Source organism: Pempheris klunzingeri, chromosome 19, assembly GCF_042242105.1.
Source record: "Pempheris klunzingeri isolate RE-2024b chromosome 19, fPemKlu1.hap1, whole genome shotgun sequence".
Taxonomy (NCBI): Eukaryota; Metazoa; Chordata; class Actinopteri; order Acropomatiformes; family Pempheridae; genus Pempheris; species Pempheris klunzingeri.
Window position 1 is genome coordinate 679024 of NC_092030.1, and position 17311 is coordinate 696334.

The window sequence follows — 17311 nt, forward strand, 5'->3', positions numbered from 1 at the left end:
TTTTATTTTACTCCCGTTTCCCTCATCCCTCCTCTACCGACCTCCTCCTTCAGTATTTTCTTATTTGCCACCTCCTGCCTGTCCTCACCCCCTTCTCCCCCATGTTTCCCTCTGTCCACACCTCCTTTCCTCTTTGCATACCTTCTTCCCTCCTCCCTTTGTCCCACTGTCCAGGTCAGAGGAGGGTCTGTCAGGCGTTTCCTGTGCGAGCCGCAGGTCCAGACCACACCTTGTCAGGGGATTTCTGCAGCAGTGACGCCCTTTAGAAACCAGGAGACATGCACGCTCATGTCTGCATATACTCACACGTGAAAGATGTGGTTGTTTGTGGTAATAATAAGTGAAGCTGTTCAACTGGCTGTCTGTGGGGTGAAAAGAAACCTGTGGGAAAAATGCTGAAAACATGCAGCACAGAAAACATATTCAACAGGAATTCTATCAAAGCTCCATCTAGAATAAGCAAAACTAAAAAAAAGCTCAAAGTGTATTTTTACATATTGTGAGTGAAATCAGAGTGACCGTCAGCAGAGAGCCGCTGACCTCCCTTATAAGTCAAGGCTCAGTGTTTTTGTGCACTTAAGCAGGACCTTTTTACATCATATGCAAACACCCGGAGGGCCACATCTCTGCTCTCCAGTCTGAGAAAGCTGTCAAATCAGGCTGTTCTATTGGTCCCCAAAGAAATCAACCACATGGCGCGGGTTAAACACTCACCCTGCCTGATGTTTGTAGTGGAGCAGGTCACATCATCGCCACTACTACAGCTTTTCAACTAACCTCAGCTTTTTTGGTAACCTGCTTGTTGGACAAAGTCCCGGTGGTACGTGAGTGTGTGCATTGGCACCGTTCACCATGTTCCACACGCCAGCACGTCTTTGTATTGGCTTCTAGCGAGCGTGTGCACGACCACGTGTGCCAGCGGCAAAAACAGACTTCACTGTGCATCTCTGAAGCGACTTCTGCAGTCTTCCCCCAGTCCAGGTCAGAGGCAGGAAGTGAGCAGGGAGAAAAGGAGGAAGCAGAAGCAGCTCTCTGCGGCTGCAGGTACTGACCCTCAGCCTTGACCTCCAACCTCACCCTCCATCAGTCTGCCAATACGCACGCTGACAAAACACAGATGTGCAAACACAGCGGTGTCTGCAAACTGCAGATACAGAAGGAACTGAGACGGGCTGGGCTCTCCAACGACAGGACATGCAGATTAACTCTGGCTTTAATTGATGGGGACGCAACAGGATGATTTCTGGGGCCTCTGATCCAACATGTTGCCAACCTTTATAAAGCACTGCTGGTCGTGATCAATAAAGTGGTCACACAGACAAACACACCATCAAAGGACGAGTGGATCGAGACCTTTTCTTTCTTTTCTTTAAGACTACAGTTTGGACTTTAAGGGATGTAAACTGATGTGAACTCCTTTTTGTTTCCATTAACCTGAAAAGTCCAATAAAAAGAATAAAATGTAGTAAACTGTAATAAAGACAAAAAAATCCAGACTGATAATTTATTCTTTTATTATTTTTTGACAACAATAACAAGCATGTGTGTCGTTTGTTCACTCATTACATTTACAGAGGTGGTCAGGAAAGCTGAAAGGATTCATGGACTTTGTTCACGCAATCATCCTTCCTTCCTTCAAACTGTCTGACGACGCTGGAGGTACAGATACCGAAGACACATGAGCTCTGTCCAAAACCAGCCGGCAGACCGAGCGACAGACTGAAAGGTGCCACCGGTGCGTCACAGCTCAGAGGACGTGAGGCTGCTTTGGGACAGAGCACACGGCTCCGAGAGGCGGCCGACGTCCTGGAGCTGCCTCACCAGCTCCAGAAGAATAACCTGCTGCCATGTTTGGACGGCTCCAGTTTACCCTCAATGACGGGGTTGGGCTCTGGACGCGGTCTAGAGTGGTACGGGTTCTCAGGGAGGGGCCGCGAGGTCGACACTTTGGTCACCTACAGAAGAAAAGGAAGGTGGACACACGTGGTTTTAGTGATGCAGTGTGTCAAGAGCTCGGCTCTTCTTCAGAGTGTGATTAAAACAACCTGAAACACAACAGGTACCAGATCTGTTTGTGTTTTAAGCCAACATCTGACTGAAAATTGAAGTTGAAGTTCCTCCTCTACCCTGAGCTGCTGAAACCTCGTCCACTCTCCTCCACCTCTGCTTGGCTTTAATCAACCCTCCTCATCCTCTCCTCTGGTCAGATCCGTCTTTCCTTTGCTCTCTCTCCTTCGGTTCCTCACATACTTTAGTCATTTTCCAAGACTGGAAATATTCTTTAAGACTGCCGTCCACATGTAGTTCACAGGTAACAAAGTCTTTTCATTTGTTCTGTAGCTGAACCACCAGAGGAGCTCAGCCTGTGTGTGTGTGTGTGTGTGTGTGTGTGTGTGTGTGTGTGTGTGTGTGTGTGTACAGAGAACCTGGACACCTTCCACAGTAATCTGACATTAGATCTGTTCTGTTGTTTCTCTGCTCGTATGATTTGACTCCATGAGCATCATCTCTGCCATGCAAGAGCAAAATGGCCAGAAAGTTGATTACAGCCATTCACAGACTTCCAGCTTTGTGCGAGTGTCTTTTCAAAGGCCGCAGGAGTAAAAGCCCAAAACGCTGTTATCAAAATCGGGTTTTGGTCTTGTTTTGATTGCTGGTGCCTAATTAGTGCTGGCCAGCGACTCATTCTAGCCCCTTAAAAATTTTATGATAAGAAAAACCAACGCAACATAAAATACATGATTTGGCTGCTCAGGACTGGATCTGAATGAGAGCACGTTGCAGATGCAATCAGAGCCTCTTGCGCAGCCCACAATCAGCAAGAATAGCGGCCATCAGCCGTGCCGCTCACGTTGTGAATGCCCAGTCAGTCTCACCTTAGACAGGTCTCCCAGCTCAGGTCTCTCCCAGCCCAGCTTATCAAGGACGCAGCCGTCGAAGGACTGCTGCTGCTTACGGCAGCGCCGCAGCTCCGCCAAGTTCGAGTAATCCAGACAGGTCCAGTACTCCGTGAAGGACTCGGCACAGCTCCCCTTGATTTGCCTGCAGGCGACAGACCACAAAGATCTGAATTAGAATCAACGATGCAAGAGAAAGATTAAAATAGTCCAGAAATGTTACCCTTAAAAAAATAAAACTAAACACTGGAGCGGTTCAAGAGAAGGAATTAAACTAATATACACAACATAAATCACAGTTCCAGTTATTTTACTGCTCAGATTCATGATTCACACTCCGACCACGTCAAGAACTTCTACCAAACTGTGTTTAATGTTAGTTTCCACCAGTCAAGACTCCTGAGGGTTCCATAATAAGGACTGGCTGAACTGGTCGTGTTCATGGCAGCTGCCAGAAGCAGCTCAGAACCAAACCAGGTCTGTAATTAAAGCTTTTCTCAAATCTTTCCTCATTACAATAATTACACATATTGCTCTTTCACAGTAACTCTCAGTTTATCTTTGGGGTCACAGTGTCAGTTGTTTGTTTCGGCTTTAGAATTAGAGCTCTCTCACACACACAGAAGCCCCATAGTGAGTGCGTGGGCATCGGGGTATAAGCAAAGCTCAGTCTAAAACTGTCAGTAAACACAGACGCAGCACTTAAGAGTGAAAAACCCCAGACCACTTCCTCAAATAGCCCCCAAGGGCAGTTTTAGAGACACAATACACTCTGTCCTCAACGAGTCCATGTTTTTAAATTAACAGCCCTTTTGTCCGCTGGTCATTTTAAGAAGACAGAAGACACAGACAAAGAAGTTCTCTCTCTCATACTTTAGTCACCACTAGTTGATTTATCTTTATCCATTTAACAAGAGTTTAAAGAGAATGTGGAGAAGAGGAGACCTCTTGCTCGTTGGCCAAAAAAATAAAAACTAAATCAGCTCTTATTATCAGTTATTTTTGTGAAATGACAGTGAAGTGATCCCAAACACAGACAGCTGTAACATTACTACTCTGACAGAGTTCACCGTGGAAAATAACTAACTTTCCTGGATTGTTGCCAGATGCTTTTAGAGTCACTGATAGTTTGACCAAAGATCTGTTCTGGGTATTTCTGCTTTCTTAAAAATCCAGTTTCATCTTCACATGAAGCATAAACTCACCATAAAAGTGCAGAGAGGCGTCCTTCACTCCCTCACACCTCCTTAAGCTTGGTTCTAGCCCTACCGTTGAGTTTCTTAAATGTCTCGTCAGAGAATCAGGAGACATCTCGTCCAGCTACAGATCCTCCCCACCAGGTTCAGTGGACTCAGCAGGAACAGAGCGTGGGGATTCATGGTGGACTTATAGACATCTGTCCTCAGTCTGGACCAGAACCAACTACTTATTATTAAACTCGTGTCCATCCACATGCTGCACTGGACCTTAAGAATCGCCACCTTTTTCTGTCTTAGCCGTGCGTGACTGGCGTTACTTTGCAAATCATTCTGCATCTTAATCCCACTTTGGCCAAACACTGTTGGAATGAAGAGCTTATTATCAGGACAAGTTACAGAGCAGGGAACCAGACATCCCAGCTCCGACGTCGTCTTTCTGTGTTAACTTAACAATTGTTGGACAGCTGTCCAACAGCACTATCTGCAACCTCAGAGCACATTTTCTGCCCACATGTCCATCACAGAGGGAGAAATGTAAAAAGCTCTGACCACGAACCTCTTCTGACCCGGGTTTCACTCAGACTGCTCCCCCCAGCTGGCTCTAGAGTTCAGCCACAACTTCAATCATTCACGGACCACAAACACGCCGTTCAGTTTGGACTTTATCTCCACAAGTGTGTATATTCTACCTGATCACTGAGCTTCCAGTCACTGTAAACTACATGTCTGATTACTTAACTCTTCTTGTAGAGATTCTCTGGGAAATAAACCCTCTCAGATGACTTTTTCAGTCGTCGTGTCTTTGTAGTCCAGGAGTATTTGGCACCAAAGAGAGTAAAAACCCTGGATGAGAGTTACCTGAAGAAGTTGAGTGCACACTCGTTGACTTTCCTCCCTTCTTCCAGACACTTCCTGGGGTCCTTCTCCTCCCAGCGGCACAGCATGAACTCTTTGCTGGGTTTGTCACACTGGGAGCCAAAATGGTGGGCAGCAGCCTTCAGCACAGAAGATGAGACGTTGATCTGGACGGAAACAGGGAGACACATGAAAAACCATCAGATATTACACACACTAGGACATCATTAGATTCTCCCGAGGTACAAGATCATCTTTGGTAGTGTGGTGACCCCATTAGAAAAGCCAAATTAATGTGTTTGATCGGAGAGACAATATTGATACGGTGCAGAAAGAGAAACAGAATGTGTGCAGCCAAAGCTGAGCTCGCTCCTTTAGTGCAACATGTGCCTTCAAACCTCACATGTAGTCTAAATGTTGTGTGTTGTTGACTAAGCTTGTTTATTCAACAATGAAAAATAGATTTTGTGATTTGAGGTTTGGGTGAATTATTCTTCTGTCCATCATCTCTTTAAATCATCTTCATGTACAGGAGTGCTGTCAGGAGCCTGGAAAAGTGATGGAAATGTTCAATAACTCGTTCTGTACCTGAAGGATCTTCTTGTCTCTCACACAATAATCAATACTGAGAGGGTGTGAGTGCAATAAAATGTATTTCATAAAGTCTAACTACCTTGATGATAATAAAAACAATCAGTCAGGTCCTAACTACAACCAGTTATCCTTCAACAACAAAAGGATCGACAGTATGAGGAGGTAAGTTACTGATCAAATCACTGCACTGTTAGTGTTGGACACAGTGGAGCCTCTGCAGGCGAACACCTGACACACCTGACTCCAAGGACAAGTTCAATGTGCCTCTGACAGGACCGGCCAGAGGGCCAGTGTTCGGCTGCTGCCACCACTGGGGTGAACAGAGAGGTTAGTGCTCCTGCATACTGAGGGTCCTCTGACGCTTTATACCTTTACCGAGGAGGATGTCACAAAGACACCTGAACATTCACCCGCTCAGAGAGCATTCATGAATGTGTGCCGGCGGATAATTAGGTCACCTAACCACCTGTCACCACTGTGGAGGCAGGTATCGCCAGTAGCAAAAGTTATTAGCCACTAAAGCACAGCTTGAACCATACAGCAGCTAAGGTTAGCTAGCTAGTTAGCATGCTATGTCTTACTATTTTCACTCAAGCTAACCGCTGCTCACCTCATCCACCTTCAGCTCCTGCAGTGGGGGGACGTCCACCGTTGTGGGCATGGCTGTGTCTCTCTACAGTAACACAAACGCAGGGAATCAAACACCGCCGATGAAAAACATTCAAGGTCCTCGTCTGGCTCCGGGACGAGCGACGAGGCCGCGGAGGAAGAAGGTCAGCTCGGTTTGCTGTAGCTGCAGCTGGGGGCGCGTCCTGATGACGCAACTCGGAGCGCGACCACCGCTGGCGCATGCGCACTAGAGGAACTGTGAAGTTAGATTAAATAAAACTTGTTTGTTTTTGTCAAGTTTCATTTCAGCGGTGTAAAAACGACAAACATGTGATAAAAGACCATTTCTTCCTCTCGCTGAACACTTTCAGTCGTAGCCTCTCGCTGGCTTCCTGTTGTCATGTTGCTATGGTAACGTCGTGCTTCTTATGTTTACTTGTTGGAGTGCAGAAGGAAGGACGTCCGTGTGTCAATGGAGCTCACCGGAAGCAGCTACAGAGGAGATACCAAAAACGGCAGGTAAATGAATACCTGCAGAACAGAACTGTTGTACAATGTGTTGATTCAGGTTAGCTCGCTCACCTGTGAAGAGCTGAAGCTCACCTGTTCTCCCCCTCAGGATGGATGGAAAAGGAGAGTACACCTTTCCCACAGACACCAGGTATGAGGGACAGATGAAAGATGGGATGTTCCACGGCAGGGGAGTGCTGCACTTTCCTAATGGAAGTAAATATGAGGCCACCTGGGACAACGGCAGAGCTAAACAGGTGAGGAGAGAGTGTGTGTGTGTGTGTGTGTGTGTGTGTGTGTGTGTGTGTGTGTGTGTGTGTGTGTGTGTGTGTGTGTGTGTGTGTGTGTGTGTGTGTGTGTGTGTGTGTGTGTGTGTGTGTGTGTGTGTGTGTGTGTGTGTCCCTGCATGCATGTCAGAATATATGCATCCACATGCATGGCTGTGTGTGTTTCTCATTGGTTATAGTTGATATTACATCTGGTCCCTTTTAGCAATCACTCACCATTATTGTCCAAGTTATTAGGTTTCTCTCCTTTCTTCCTGCTCTGATTCAATCTTTCACGGGCTTTTGCCACAACAGCAATCACTCCAGTTATTATCATCATTCCAGTTGTGGGTCATTTGAAATGCTAGCAGCCCTAAACCGTGACTAACTTTGGCTCAGACTAGCCTGCACCTGCATCCATGCCAGCCCAGGAAAACCTACGTCCACACCGACCAATAAACTCAGAAATTCAAACTCTGGAAATGATATCTGGAACTTGTGTCTTTCCCTTCAGACAACACTGCCCAGTATCTATGTCTTCTTTCCCCCCCTATTTTATCAGCCAAATTAATCAGAATCAGAATCAGAATTACTTTAATAATCCCCAGGGGGAAATTGCTTTTTGTTACACAAAAACTAAGCAGTTAAAGATCTGTAAGGATGACGTCCTCAGTGCAGAAGAGATTATAAAATTCTACCAATATATCAGGTTTATGAAAGCTCTTGTGTTTAATAAAGACAAACGTGAAATGAACAGGAAGCTCTAATTATATCTGGTGCAGGTTAACGGAGTGTTTTTGCTGACAGGCCACAGCAGGAAGAGCACAGGTGGAATTAATGACAGTAATCACAGCCTGAAGCATCGTTGGTGTTCTTAGTTGAACCTGTGCTTCTCTATCTGCTGTTAAAGCCTCTCCAGAGACACCAGACAGAAGTCTAGCATGTATTATCACATCAGTTGAAATCTGTCACTCATAATTGTACGTTCAGCCTTTCAAAGCGAGTCTTCTCTTCTCTTGAATTTCATAAAATCAGAATGAATGCCTTCCTCATGATTGCAAATAATATCGTTGGTACTGAAGAGAGATGTGTCCAAATCTTCCACATTTAGTGACCAATGTTTGTTTATTTTTCATTCCCAATAACAGTCGTACCCAAAATACCAAAGGACATATTATATATATATATGTGTGTGTGTGTGTGTGTGTGTGTGTGTGTGTGTATATATATATATTTGGTTTTATCTGCTGAGGTTTTCAGATATCCATCTCTTGGATTTCTGCCTTTACCCAGAGACAATGGAAGATAATTAAAATTCTTTTGTGGTCCTTAAAGCACTCACAAGTGACATTTGAAAACCACAACAGTGACTTGTCTTCCCAGAAACCATGTCTGGGGTCCGTAGGATAACCCCCAGACCTTTCCTTCAGCAGTCTTCACTGCTTCATGCCAAAGACAAACTCAGAGGAGAATAGTGAACAATGAGTGACATTATTCCTGCTGTTGAGTTTTCAGTTATTTCACTGCTTCTAGGAGCACAAATGAAACTCTGTTGTAGCAGGATGGATGGTAACTCTGGGGTCCTCTGTGTCCACATCCTGGTGTGTGAGTGACTGGTAGGTAGTAAAAGTGTTGGAACTGGTCCAGTAGATCACCTCAGCCAGCAGACACCAAATGGGCTGCAATGGCTGCAACAAAAATACTTTGAGATAGATGTTTTTTATTTAACTCTCACTCTCTGCACACACACCAGACTACATTCATTAAAACAGGGATTTTAGCTCCCAGGACACAGGAGCTGCTGGTCTGCTGCTGCCTCCATCAGTTAGTTTGTGTTATTGTGTGTTACACTGTTGGATGTGATCTAACCTTTAAAAACACCAGTTACTGACAGAAACAAGCACTTTTAGTGGACATGCTTTGATCTGAAGCTCATTTCTCGGCTGCCTGTGGAGACAGACGATCTACTGGACAAGCTTTTGTACCTTCATGTCAATTTGGCCTGAAAATATTTTAAAAAGAGCCCCTCGGTTAAACAATACCAGAGTTATCCTTAAAACTGTAAAATGTTTTGTTTTGTAATTTTGTCGTTGTGCTTCCTCACAAGGGGTCATTTACGTTTGCTGATGGTCTTCAGTACCAGGAGAAGGACTGGGACTACTGCGACGGTTACGACAGGCGCTTCTACAGCGAGATGTGCAACGGACTCAGACCTGCAGGTTGGCATTAGTTTGCTCTGTTTTAGTGAATGTAGTCTGGTGTGTGTGCTGTTTGTGGTTAAACCAAAAGGATCTTCCAGGTCTCTCTCTGTAGGGATCCTTTCCATGATGCTGTCACACACTTAGAATAACACTCTGAGCCTGTCAGTGGACATTATCCTCTAACCGCTGAGCCGCTCCTCCAGCTGATAGCAGTGACTTGTGTTAGTGGCTGTACAGCACAGGAAGGCTGCCGTTCAACACAGAACAACTGCTGTGTTTTACAGGAGAATCTCAGCTCACTGACCTGCACCCGCCACGTGTCATTCCTGATGGATGCTACGATTGTGGAGACGGTTTCTATGACCCCCGTGCCAGAGTCGTCACTTCCTACACCGGCAGATTCCTCAGGAATGCAGGTGACACAGAAATCACCCCCTTATTTCCTCCGTGACACCAAAGATGGCGTAACCCCGTTCTGTGATTCATGATAACAATCCTTAGCTACTAAATAATAGACACTTTCGAACCTGGACTCCCTCTGTGAACTGTGTACTTACTGGGAGGTGAACAAGAGAAGGCGTTCTTTGCCAGATAAGGAGCAGGGATAGCTGACACAACATCTCTATCATTATCATCAAGTTCCTGTTTCCCTCTGCTTCGAGCACATTTAGTCCACTAATTTGATGTTAAATTGGCTCCATCTGAGTGCTGAGTGATGTCCAGGCAAAATTAGAAAGTCTGAATTAAGCATACAAAGTTTTCTGTCCATGGAGCACCTCGTCAGTGATGAATGTGTGTGTAGTGACTTAAGAAAGCACAAAGGCTCAAAACTCCTGTAATCATGTTGCTTCTGTTTTAACCTCCAGAGGTGCACCTGTAGTCGAGCTCCTGGTTGGTTTGACTGAGCTCTTAATCTGTGTTCACACTCGTCACTGTGCCACAGGCGTCGGTCTTTCAGCGCTCCAATGACGCAGCGAACATCAACCAGTCGTAAGATTTTGTGTTCCTCTTCCACTCCCCACACAGAGAGGCCAAGTCCCCCCACTTCCAGGAGCCCCCATGAGCCTTTATTTCACACAAAAAACAGGTATTGTTGGCAGAGAAAATAATTTTTAATCCAGTTTGAACTGTTCCATGAATCACACACATCATGTTTATTAGTTTGAAAGTAGAGACAGTGTCAGTTTGAGGTAAAGTACCATTTAGCTGGATGTGAAACCACTACGCTCCCTAACGAACCGTTCTCTGACCTGCTGTGTTTCATCCTGGTCCTCTAAGACCCTCGACCTGCTGCTGGGACCACATCCTGACACCAAACACACACACAGAGCAGCGTCAGTGCCGCCGGCTAGCTGGACGCCACGACACGTTTTTTCACAAACTGATACTTCAACATTGTGTGTGTGATTCATGGCAGAATTCAAACGGTTTAAAAACTAATTTGTGTCTCTGGTGACGACTGAGAGGGTGTTAAAGTGGCAGACGTGCTGTAGACAGACGAACAGACACACAGCTCTGAGACAGAGGGGAGATCGTCAGACGGACTGACAGAGAAGCTCAGATACCTGGACAGACGGCTCCAGCTCCTCAGTGGAAAGGTGGCAGCTGCTGTTTGACTCGCTGATCACAGCTCCTGTGAAACCACGGCTCCTTTTCAGCAGCAGCCCGTAGAAGAGGCCTACTGACGACACTCACTGAAGCTCTGGTACTGAGTTTGCTTCGGGGGCCTGTGTCTTTGCTCTGAAAGCATGCGGTGTGGCCATATGGGAAGGATTTGATAACAATGAACCTACGGAGTGATGTTAAATGGATTATCCCTGGATTTTCTGATGGAAGATTATTGCTACATGTCATCTGATAAGCACGCCTCTACAGGCTGTGGCAGTCGTTTCAAAAGTTTTTTCTTCTCTTGTTATTTGTCAAAAGTGGAAAATTCAAGACACATTTTTCCACTGAACCAGTGCCCAGCTCTGGACCTCCTGATTTGAAGTGAATGCAGTCTGTCAGGTGTCCAGACGGGAATTCCCAGATTCTGACATCCTCTGCTCGTCATGTCTCCTATGATTTTACATCACGAGACAACGTTGTGAATCAGGCAGCGGGTTACAGAGGCAGCTCCTAAATGCACAACTGTCAGCTCACTGGAGTCTAGTTTTAGTTTCATCAAAGGTGTTTGACGTCCCCACCTTTGCTGGACAGTAACACAGTGCCTGAACACAGCACCATGGGGATGTTGGACAGACGTATGGGACTCTTGTAACTTTGCTTTTCATTACAGAAATCTGTAAAGAAATCAGAGTCATAGATTCATCCTCGTCTGACGGCTCCTCAGTGTTAGTGTCAGTGTTAGTTTGTACGTCAGTTCACTTTTCTACCTCACAAACGCAGACCTCCGTTGTGACGTGACTCCTGGCAGAAGTGAAGGTGTGACTCACACACTCCCTCAGCACATACGTGCAGAGACAGAAGGAAGTGGAGGAACAGATCATCAGCGTGAGAGAAGACAGAAATATGTTCTGGGATTGTTTCCTTGATGCTGGTTGTTCATCATCATTAAAGCTCTGGTGCTGATCAGTGGAGACAGAGACAGACAGAGGAGGAGACTTTTTTGACTCTGACTCTTTTGATTTAAGTAAATATGGAGTCAAACAGAAACTATTTAACTGATGAGTGCCTTTTCATGGCAGCGTTAATGTATGTGTGTGCGGCTTTGCTATATATCACACAGACTATTTACGCCTGTGTGTGCTGCCCTTCTCGTCTTGTATACAATCCTTGAGAGGAATGCTCCTGTATCCTGTATGGATTTATTTTCCAGCCCTGGGAGGTGAAGGCACATTTGTCAGAGTGGGTGTGAAGACAGAATTTATTGCCCCGTGGCTTCCGTCCAGGATGAGGACTGCGAGGAAGATGGGACACATGGAAGACCCGCCCTCCCAGAGGGGACGTTCGCCGCAGCAAGGAAAGAGGAAGGAGCTCCCCATGTCGCGGCCACAGCTGGTGGCCGTAGGACGGGGAAGAGCTGAGCCAAGACAAAGGCTCACATCGAGGAGAGTTTCTCAGATGGAAGTGGTTTAAAGTGCAGATGATTGGAGTGTTACCCTCTTGAACTGAACGTGGTTGCTAGGAAATATCAGGCTAAACTTTACTGACTGGCCAAAGCTGACCTATTGCAAAGTCCTGCCCTCCTTAGTGACTGTTGCTAACTTGGAAAAACAGTCCTCTCTTGGCCTGGAGCCAAGTAGCAAAACAATGGGATCTGTTGCTAATATTCCCCAAGAGCTTGTGGATTATTTTTGGAGTTGCAGCGATTTCTTGTCATCAAGGAGCTGCTGATACTCTTGCATGCATGGAGGGAAACGTCAGGAACGCCGGTGCACTGAGTAGTAATGCAGCACGGTGGAGGACATGGAGGGTGGTGAGAGCTGGGGTGTCGCTTCTAAATGGTCCACTCAGCCTCTCCTGAAAACACACGTCACAGATTTCACAGATTTCACTTTACTCTGTGGTTTTGGGCAAAGGCCAGGAGGCATTTCAGTGGATCAGAGGAGTCGTCACTGGGTGTCCAATAAAATGACACCACGAGAAAGAAGGAGCTGCTTTTCTGACCGATAGATGATGACAAGTGCCGCCGTCGCTGACACGTGAACCCGCTGGGCTGACGCTGGGCGCTGCTTCTTGTCTTCTGTTTAGGAGAAATTTGTCTTGAAAAACAAATTTCTGTTAAATTTGTTTCCTAAATTACATCTAAGGACAGAAATGACTTTCACTCACACAGAAGCAGACTTTATTTCATATGTACAGTGTGTGTGTGTGTGTGTGTGTGTGTGTGTGTGTCAGTGACGAGTGATTGCAGGCGGTGACAGACGAACGTTCAGGGATCACAGCCTTTGTCTCTTCCTGACCTTCATAATGACGTGTTTTACACACACACACACAGTTTCTCCCCTGCAGGATGTGTGTGTGTGTGTGTGTGTGTGTGTGTGTGTGTGTGTGAACAGGGAGGTTAAGACAACACGTCAGCAGACGACTGATCCACCGTCGTCTTCTCTCTTTAAAGACGACCTGTGCAGCTGATGTTGGTGCTCTGGAGTATTTAAAGTACTGTATGGGAGAAGCTCACAGCTGGCCGACATCAGGAGTGTTTTCACCTGAGTTACGATGGAAAACTGTGATGGTTGAACAGTTTAACACATTAGTTAGTTTTGCTAGTGATGGAGGGAAAACGTGGATCTTGCATGATGCACATGAATAATAAACATTTCACTTCCACATGTTTTAAAGCACTAAACACCACTTGGTAGGCATCTAATAGAGTTCAGTCAGCTGTAATTCAGATTTTTATTGAGAGGTCAGATGGTTACAGCAGCTTCCACGTGCCCCCACCTCACTGTGTCACAGCCACCGGCCCGGCCTAAACAAAGCTGACACCATGAAGTGATCTCTGCTACGTCTGAAACACAAATCACACAATCAACCCAACGTTCACCGTCCTCCAAACTTCCAGAGACACATAATTGGACTTAATCTGTGTTCGCTGATTGTTACTAAAGTTTGAAGGTACGACGTAAAACATTTGCATTTCTCCTTAAAGCTGTAATTAAAACAGAATGCAGCACAGCCCACATCTGCACAATCAAACCTCCGCTGGCTGATTGAGCTCGCTCTGCTATTATAAACACACACACACACACACACACGGTCGGTTGTGTGTGCGGTGTCTTGGCGGCAGGCAGCGGTGGTGCAGGACGCGGCAGCAGCTCCAGCGGGGGCCGTGCGTTGCCATATTGTTTGTAGCACTTTCCTGTTTCTGGAATAAGCGCTTCCCTTTGAAACTCGGCACAGAAAGAGCTCCACACTGAAAACATTCCACCGCCAAGGAAAACACCTCTGGTGACCAGACCGCGGCCCCTCCCTGCGTCACCCGTCCAGCCGAGGTGTTTCACAGACAGATACGATCAGCCCGGGGCCTCACGCTGCCTTTTCCTCAAACTCTCATTTTTCATACGTCTGTGAGACCAAAAACATCAGACACCCTAAAGCAGGATTCCCGTGTTAATCCTGTGAGCCGTGACAGATGGACTGATCACTTTTAAAGATCACTATCTCCCCCTCAAAGCCAGAAACCGGAAAGCCGCCGCTGTTCCTCTGTGATGTCATCAAGTCACACAAAACCAAAGGGCTGTTTGCAGCCAGTTGGAGACAGATGACTCAGAGGAGAACATCTCGGTGTTTATTTGAGCTTCCACGTGTAGGTGAGTTTGATTCCTCCGCTCAGAAACCACAAACTGGGCTTTTATCAGCAGATCGGACCCAGAAGACGTCCGCCGAGCTCAGCGCTTCGTCCCGCTGTGGGGGGGCGGCGTCAGGGTCTGAGTCCTGCTGACGTCACAGAGTCACAGCTCTCAGATCTGTAGGTGAACTCCTCCGTCTGTCTGTGTCCCACCGTCTCCACCGGCCTCTAATACAGCTCACTAGAGCAGGTTTCTGATTCTTCTAATTAAGCCTGTGTGTGTGTGTGTGTGTGTGTGTGTGTGTGTGTGTGTGTGTGTGTGTGTGTGTGTGTGTGTGTGTGTGTGTGTGTGTGTGTGTGTGTGTGTGTGTGTGTGTGTGTGTGTGTGTGTGTGTGTGTGTGTGTGTGTTACTTCACAGCCATTAGAGTGGAAGGAAACACTTTTCCCTCTGAGTGTATTTTAAGGATTAAGATAAACAGGCTTTAACAAGGTGCCATTATCGCTTACACACACACACACACACACACACACACCCCAACACCATCTCTGCAGGTGACATGTTGTTGACCAGAAACCTGTTTCAGAAAAGTGTGTGTGTGTGTGTGTGTGCGCGCCACCCTTCCTGAAGATGAAGATGGAGGTGGAGGTGGAGGTCCTCACACAGAGGCCGTGATGAGCAGGTTAAACTTAAACATGTGGACTTACAAAGAAAAAAGAATAAATATGAGAATAAATAAATTAAATCAGAGAACATCAAACATGAACCACATGTGGTCACAGGAATCATCTTTGTGGCTGATTGAGGTCAGTCTGCGTGATGACGTAGTGACGTAAAGGGCTCATAATGAGCTTTTTCATGGGGGGGCGGCAGCTGTCCGCGTGTCCGATGCGTTCAATTGACCTCCGATCAGAACAGGTAGGAGGAGGAAGGGGGGGGGGGGGGGGGGGGGGGGGGGGGTGAAGTGGCTGTTACTGTTGGCGCCAATTACGCACAATCAGCCGCAGACCTGCTCGTGCGCACAATGGAGCCCCGCGCGCGGTGGAACCTGCGGGAGAGGCCCGCGCGGAGCTCAAGTGCGTGCAGCTGCGGGCGCTCCAGAGAAAAGCTGACTTCCCCCCGCAATTAGCTCCTCATTTCAGCGGTGACAATGACTAACTGGTTTATTATCGGCTCCTCTGGCAGGCGCGCGGCTTCAGAAAAGACTGGCGTCCATTTTGGGGGCTTGTTACTTCTTGGTGTCTGAAGTGGCTCTGAGAAGTTCTTTTCTCCTAATTGTCGGGCTTATCTTGATTTGACACATTTACCAGCCCTGAATGGCACTCAGGGCTGCAGCCCCTCTCTCACTGACCTGCGGATCATTATCGGAGCCTCCATTTGGGCGCTTTAATCCCGCTTCTCCTCCGTTAATTGGAGGTCAAACGTGCAGAGAAACAATTTACTTTTCCTCCAGGCTTTGTTTCCAGCATTGTTAACAAAAAATCCTGAATAATTTCTATGAAATGTGCCCATCAGATGACTCGGAGCATGAGTGGACAGTGCGGAGCTGTCGGAGGGCTGAGGATGAGGATGCTGAAGAGTCTGTTCCAGCATGAAGTGATCCACCAACACAACTCCTCTTTGTACCATTTTATCAGTAGGTAAGCTGCAGAGACACTCCGGGGATTAAAGGCAAACCTCTGGGTTCATATTGTGTCTGTTTATGATTTATTGAAATGCTCCTTGTTGAGGAACCACCGCTGCATTTCAGTGTGTGTGTGTCCTCAAGGAAATCTGTGTTTCCATTCAGTTTGATCACACAAACAGATTATTTTAAGCATTCTGCATGTTGGTTTTAGTGAAACTATATTTAGTATTTATATCTACCAGTCAGAAGCATTTACTGAAGATCACTGTGCACAGGGTCAAAAACACCTCTTTAAAAAAAGAAGTTTGTTTTTCTCTGACCTGTCAGACCTGAAACAAAAACTGATTTTGCAAACATAAAAATGTGTCTGTGTGGATTTCATCACTCGTGCTCATTCATTCCTGCAGACAGAGACCGTGAGAATACTCCTAAAATACTGACTACAATATTGCGTTAATAGTCAACATGACATGAAAACTATATATTTAGGCCTCACAAAGTCTTATTTAATAATGCTCAGGATATTATTATTGCTCTCCAAGACCAAATGTTCCGAGTTAGATCTGTTTGTGATGTGCAGGTAAGGCTCTGCTTTGTGTGGGGATCATTGCTCATGATAGACCAGGCTACTCGTTAACGACTCGTTAACATATAATCACCATAAACGAGCTCAATAAATTGACTGAATAGGACAAAAAGCCTTTTAAAGGAAACAGTCCTTCAATCTTTCCTCCCATGATGCACCTTTCCTAATTTATGGGAAATACACATTCACAAAAAATGCGCACACACACACACACACACACACACACACACACACACACACACAAATCAGAGTGTATTCACGCACCCATGAACCAGAGCTGCACCAAACCACAAGCACGAGAAGCGATGAGACGGTGAAGCGTGATGCATCATCACACGTAGAAGGTTCAGTTCCTTCATATTTATTTTCTGTATTTGTACGTTTGTGCCCTCGTCACTTCGCTCTACTCTGCTCTGAACTACACGTGTTGTTTGGGGAAATAAGTGAACCACTGCTTTATTAATTTATCCTCAAAAATGATCCAAAACCACCAAAATATCACATTCTATTTTATTGCATTTTAGTACACAAAACATTTATGATGCACAGTCTATCAAATAAACTTTTTTGTTTCATTTCATGTTTTTTAACAAAACAGAACAATTTCAGAGGGGAAAAGTGCTTTACAGGGATTAACTGTCTCAATAAATACAAGGACATTGAGGTCTTGTTGGATCCTGTTCTTCACACAATGGCCATGGCACTAAAATACAGATGCACACACTCTACCCCTGC

General features: G+C 46.1%; 2 protein-coding genes across 2 annotated transcripts; one reads left to right on the top strand and one right to left on the bottom strand.

The window, feature by feature from the left end:
* Positions 1 to 1497: 1497 nt before the first annotated feature.
* Positions 1498 to 6351, bottom strand: ndufa8 (NADH:ubiquinone oxidoreductase subunit A8). Its single transcript, XM_070850590.1, has 4 exons — positions 6156 to 6351; positions 4955 to 5118; positions 2877 to 3042; positions 1498 to 1955 (listed from the first exon to the last, which is right to left on the bottom strand). Exons 1-4 carry the CDS (start codon positions 6204 to 6206, stop codon positions 1818 to 1820), a joined length of 519 nt encoding a protein of 172 aa, XP_070706691.1. The 5' UTR covers positions 6207 to 6351; the 3' UTR covers positions 1498 to 1817.
* Positions 6352 to 6626: 275 nt separating this feature from the next.
* morn5 (MORN repeat containing 5) lies at positions 6627 to 16039 on the top strand. Its single transcript, XM_070851091.1, has 5 exons — positions 6627 to 6673; positions 6774 to 6921; positions 9038 to 9149; positions 9416 to 9547; positions 15879 to 16039. The coding sequence occupies exons 1-5, from the start codon at positions 6627 to 6629 to the stop codon at positions 15956 to 15958; spliced, it is 519 nt and encodes a 172-aa protein (XP_070707192.1). The 3' UTR covers positions 15959 to 16039.
* The last annotated feature ends 1272 nt before the right edge of the window (positions 16040 to 17311 follow it).

Excerpts from the sequence above, each read along its gene's own strand:
- ndufa8 (XM_070850590.1), bottom strand. The coding sequence starts at position 6,206 with ATGCCCACAACGGTGGACGTCCCCCCACTGCAGGAGCTGAAGGTGGAT. Across the intron at positions 5,119-6,155 it reads AGGAGCTGAAGGTGGATGAG|ATCAACGTCTCATCTTCTGT; the intron begins GTGAGCAGCGGT and ends GTTTCCGTCCAG. Across the intron at positions 1,956-2,876 it reads AGCTGGGAGACCTGTCTAAG|GTGACCAAAGTGTCGACCTC; the intron begins GTGAGACTGACT and ends TTTCTTCTGTAG.
- morn5 (XM_070851091.1), top strand. The coding sequence starts at position 6,627 with ATGGAGCTCACCGGAAGCAGCTACAGAGGAGATACCAAAAACGGCAG. Across the intron at positions 9,150-9,415 it reads CAACGGACTCAGACCTGCAG|GAGAATCTCAGCTCACTGAC; the intron begins GTTGGCATTAGT and ends TGTGTTTTACAG. Across the intron at positions 9,548-15,878 it reads CAGATTCCTCAGGAATGCAG|ATGACTCGGAGCATGAGTGG; the intron begins GTGACACAGAAA and ends TGTGCCCATCAG.